The sequence below is a fragment of the Anneissia japonica genome, unplaced genomic scaffold (assembly GCF_011630105.1).
Source record: "Anneissia japonica isolate Jap-2015-1 unplaced genomic scaffold, ASM1163010v1 scaffold284953_len930413_cov181, whole genome shotgun sequence".
NCBI lineage: Eukaryota > Metazoa > Echinodermata > Crinoidea > Comatulida > Comatulidae > Anneissia > Anneissia japonica.
In genome coordinates, this window is record NW_022746987.1 from 35,739 (window position 1) to 39,158 (window position 3,420).

The 3,420-nt window shown below is 39.9% G+C and overlaps 1 protein-coding gene across 2 annotated transcripts; it reads left to right on the forward strand.

The window, feature by feature from the left end:
- Window positions 1-117: 117 nt before the first annotated feature.
- LOC117120357 lies at window positions 118-3,410 on the forward strand. 2 transcript variants are annotated; one of them, XM_033265386.1, is made up of 2 exons: window positions 118-554; window positions 2,287-3,410. In XM_033265386.1, exon 2 carries the CDS (start codon window positions 2,291-2,293, stop codon window positions 3,263-3,265), a length of 975 nt encoding a protein of 324 aa, XP_033121277.1. In that variant the 5' UTR covers window positions 118-554; window positions 2,287-2,290; the 3' UTR covers window positions 3,266-3,410. The 2 variants fall into 2 exon arrangements, with proteins under 2 accessions (XP_033121277.1, XP_033121276.1); XM_033265385.1 differs by having other exon boundaries at window positions 121-863.
- The last annotated feature ends 10 nt before the right edge of the window (window positions 3,411-3,420 follow it).

Below are 3,420 nucleotides of genomic sequence, written 5' to 3' on the forward strand. Positions count from 1 at the left end.
ATATGTATGTATGTATGTATGTATGTATATATGTATGTATACAACAAAGGCTGACGTCTTCGGTATCATAATATAGGCCTATCCAAGTTCTATCCACTACGTTGATTGATGTAAAAGTTAAGCGCAAATACACATTTGTTACATTTTTAATTTTATTATCATTGTTCGATCAGGGAGTTGTTATCAACAACTCCCTGGTTCGATTCAACGTAAAGTATTCCTTGATTGTATTTACATTTGCACTTTGACACGACAATACAGATTATTATTTTGGGGAAAACCAGACTGCGGAAGCGATGTCTAGAGCAGACTAGCACAAATAGCTGTAGGCCTATTATTGTTTTATAATTTCTGAACTCTAGTGTGAGTAATTTATAGCAGCAAGGAACATTTAATATATTTTGAAAACTGGCATTAATCCGATTACAGTAGGCCTATTTTTTACTCGCAATCTCATGCTTACTTGTCTCATGGAGGTATTCTTGTCTTAACACAACACAAACTGTAGTGTGAAAACATCGAGTTATTGTCCTCGTGACTGATCATCAATACCAGTATGTAGCCAACCTAAATTGAGGATTTAAAGTATTCAATAATTATATTAAATATTCATAATTTAAAAGTATATTAAAATATTCATTGGATTTTCAAAATGCACACTACGGGCTCGACGAAGGTTACCTGCTGACCTTGCACTGTGACTAAATACGCTATTTATAACTGTGGGGAAAACCCAGACTGCAACAACGATACGTTTTCACTTTAAAATACAGATCGACTAGGCCTATACCTCCTGCAGGCTTCAAAACAGCTTTTTCAGGCTTGGTTTCTGAGTGTTACGGTTAGTCTAATCGAATAATATCGTAAGTAGTCCAATTCCAATTCCGTATCCATAAGTATTTCATGGTTGTTTTGAATAATGTTTGTTTTATGGCAAGCGAGTTTGCAGAAACGCTTATCTGATATATATGGGCCTCCATGATTAATATGGACAAACCGGTGTCTTATTGGATTTTGGCCACCGGTGATGTAGGCCTATTGTTAGGAATAATATGGACAAAATACCGGTGTCTTATTGGATTTTGGCCACCGCGGTGGCACCGATGCAATTCTACCCCTGTGGTCGAGGCGGCCAAAAATTTGTGGTTAATGTGAACTCCACCCCCTAAGAAATCCGGTGACATGGCTCCCTCTATCTAAAGTTCTGCCCGGGGGACTGAATTTAGGATTTCATACACTCCGGTCAATTCACTGGGATTATGGCCAAGGATTTTAGCTGTAGGCCGAATTTCTTGTGGATTATTTTTGTTTGAAAATGTGTCATTGCGATTCAATATACATAGCCTACTGTACAGAATGTCATGGCTACATCAAGCTACAGTAATTGTTATTCTATATATTAATACGTGCGGTAATTCAGGTAGGTGGGAAATCGCTTTATGACTTATGACCCTCTCCTGAGGCAATTGGGGCTAAGGACCGTTTAGAAGGACCCTTAGTGGGATCAGGGAAAAAGCGAACCGCTGGGGCTCATGTACTTCCACCAGTATATTTCGATTCACAGGACAAAATAAGACATAAATGCTGTACAAATTTCAGGAAAATTACATTTATAGTGTGTCTCCAACTCGACAGGCTAACTATAAATAGAAGATATGGAAAAACCAATTTGTAGGCCTACTTTCTTTTTGACCGACTCAATCAACTGATATTCAATAATAATAATTAAAAAGAAAAAAAAGCGGAAAAAAAATGTTTTAAGTTTGTACTATGTTTTCTGTGAATTGACTCACTTACTTGGGAATTTTGTAAAGGCGGCAGTGTGACTGTATTCTGAGTGGGATATGACTCTCACCCTCACTATAAGACCAACAATGCATGAAAGTTTACAGTGCAGTGCGTGTCACTAACCTGTGTGTACGCGCTTACTGTGCCTTTGGAGGTTACCCAAGGTGCAGCAGCCTATTCGTACCGTAAAGTACGGTACCTTTTGTAGTCTGTCCTTTCACTTGGTTGTCAGGGCGAATCTCTTTGGGCCGAGGAAATTTAATCATGTCATCATTTCACTGAGAGCTCCATCCATAGGCCTATATATATTTTTTTATAAAACAAAAAATCTTCGTTCGAAGATCCGTTTGAAATAAGTGAGATTTCACATTGACCTACACTAAGAATATACAAAGTGGCCGTTTGGGCCACATACCGTACCAGATAATTCAATTTTATCTTTATCTAGACAGCAATACCATGCCAATAACAAACAAAACATGTATTTTTTTTTTTCAGTGAAATGTCTGCTTTGGGTTCTTTGGAGTTGTTAGCAGCTGGGTTCTCCGCATCATTTGGAGTCGAGGTTCTACCTCCGGGTGCAGCTACAGATGGGGCATCAAATGCTCCACAAAAGCTCACCATCCACGACCTCTTTCACATCTCCCATTCCATGGTTCCAAGGGAGATGCCTGCGACGACTGGTGGTGAAATCGAGGTGAATATTCGAGGTCTGACTGGGGCAACGACTATGGTAAGAGTGACGACAGATACTACCATTGGAGAGATGAAGAAAATGACGAGCGACAAGCTAGAAATATCAAAAACACTAAAATTTATTTTTGATAGGAGGATCCTGGAAGACGAGAAGACGGTTGCGATGGAAGGAATCTCAAATGGTAGCACTGTAAACTACATCATTTTGAGCGAAGACAGAAAATTAGATGGCGTCTTTGAAATGGATACGTCTTTACTGGCTTCCGGTTACAATTACGATTTTACGAGACAGAGGGATGGAAATGATGTTTACATGAGAGGAAATTATCGCTATCATCGTCCATGTGGTTGGTATAGGTACGCAGTTGCTGTTACTGGTGTTTACGGAGATAACACATGGCTTGGGCCAAATGGTATACGAACGGCAACCTCGCCAGGAGAATGGCCTGTCTCCTACCATGGAACGAAGATGAGAGACGAATGTGAAGTTGTCCGGAAGTTCAGAGAGGGTCCTGAGGCAGAGTACATCAAAGGAGTCTACAGCAGTCCTTCCTTGGCTATGATCGATGAATTCTACGCACAGATTTTCGAATTTGAAGGGAAAAGATACAAGATCGCCTTGCAGAATCGAATTAATCCTGACAAGGCTGGTGGCCACATGAAGATCATTCCGGCAGATCAGACGGAGGTAGGAGCTGACTACTGGATATCACCAATGGAAGATCAAGCTGAAAGAGTTTTTGATGTCAGACCTTACGGCATTATCATCAAACAAATCTAAGGCTAACCAACGTTCTGTATTATCAACTGAATCAGATATGAAAAATACGAACTACAGTACAGTACAACATAAATACAATATAACCATCTATAAAGCGACCGTGTGTCATGTTTCATTAAGACACGGAACCTACAGTAATGTCGCCTGTGTTGAGC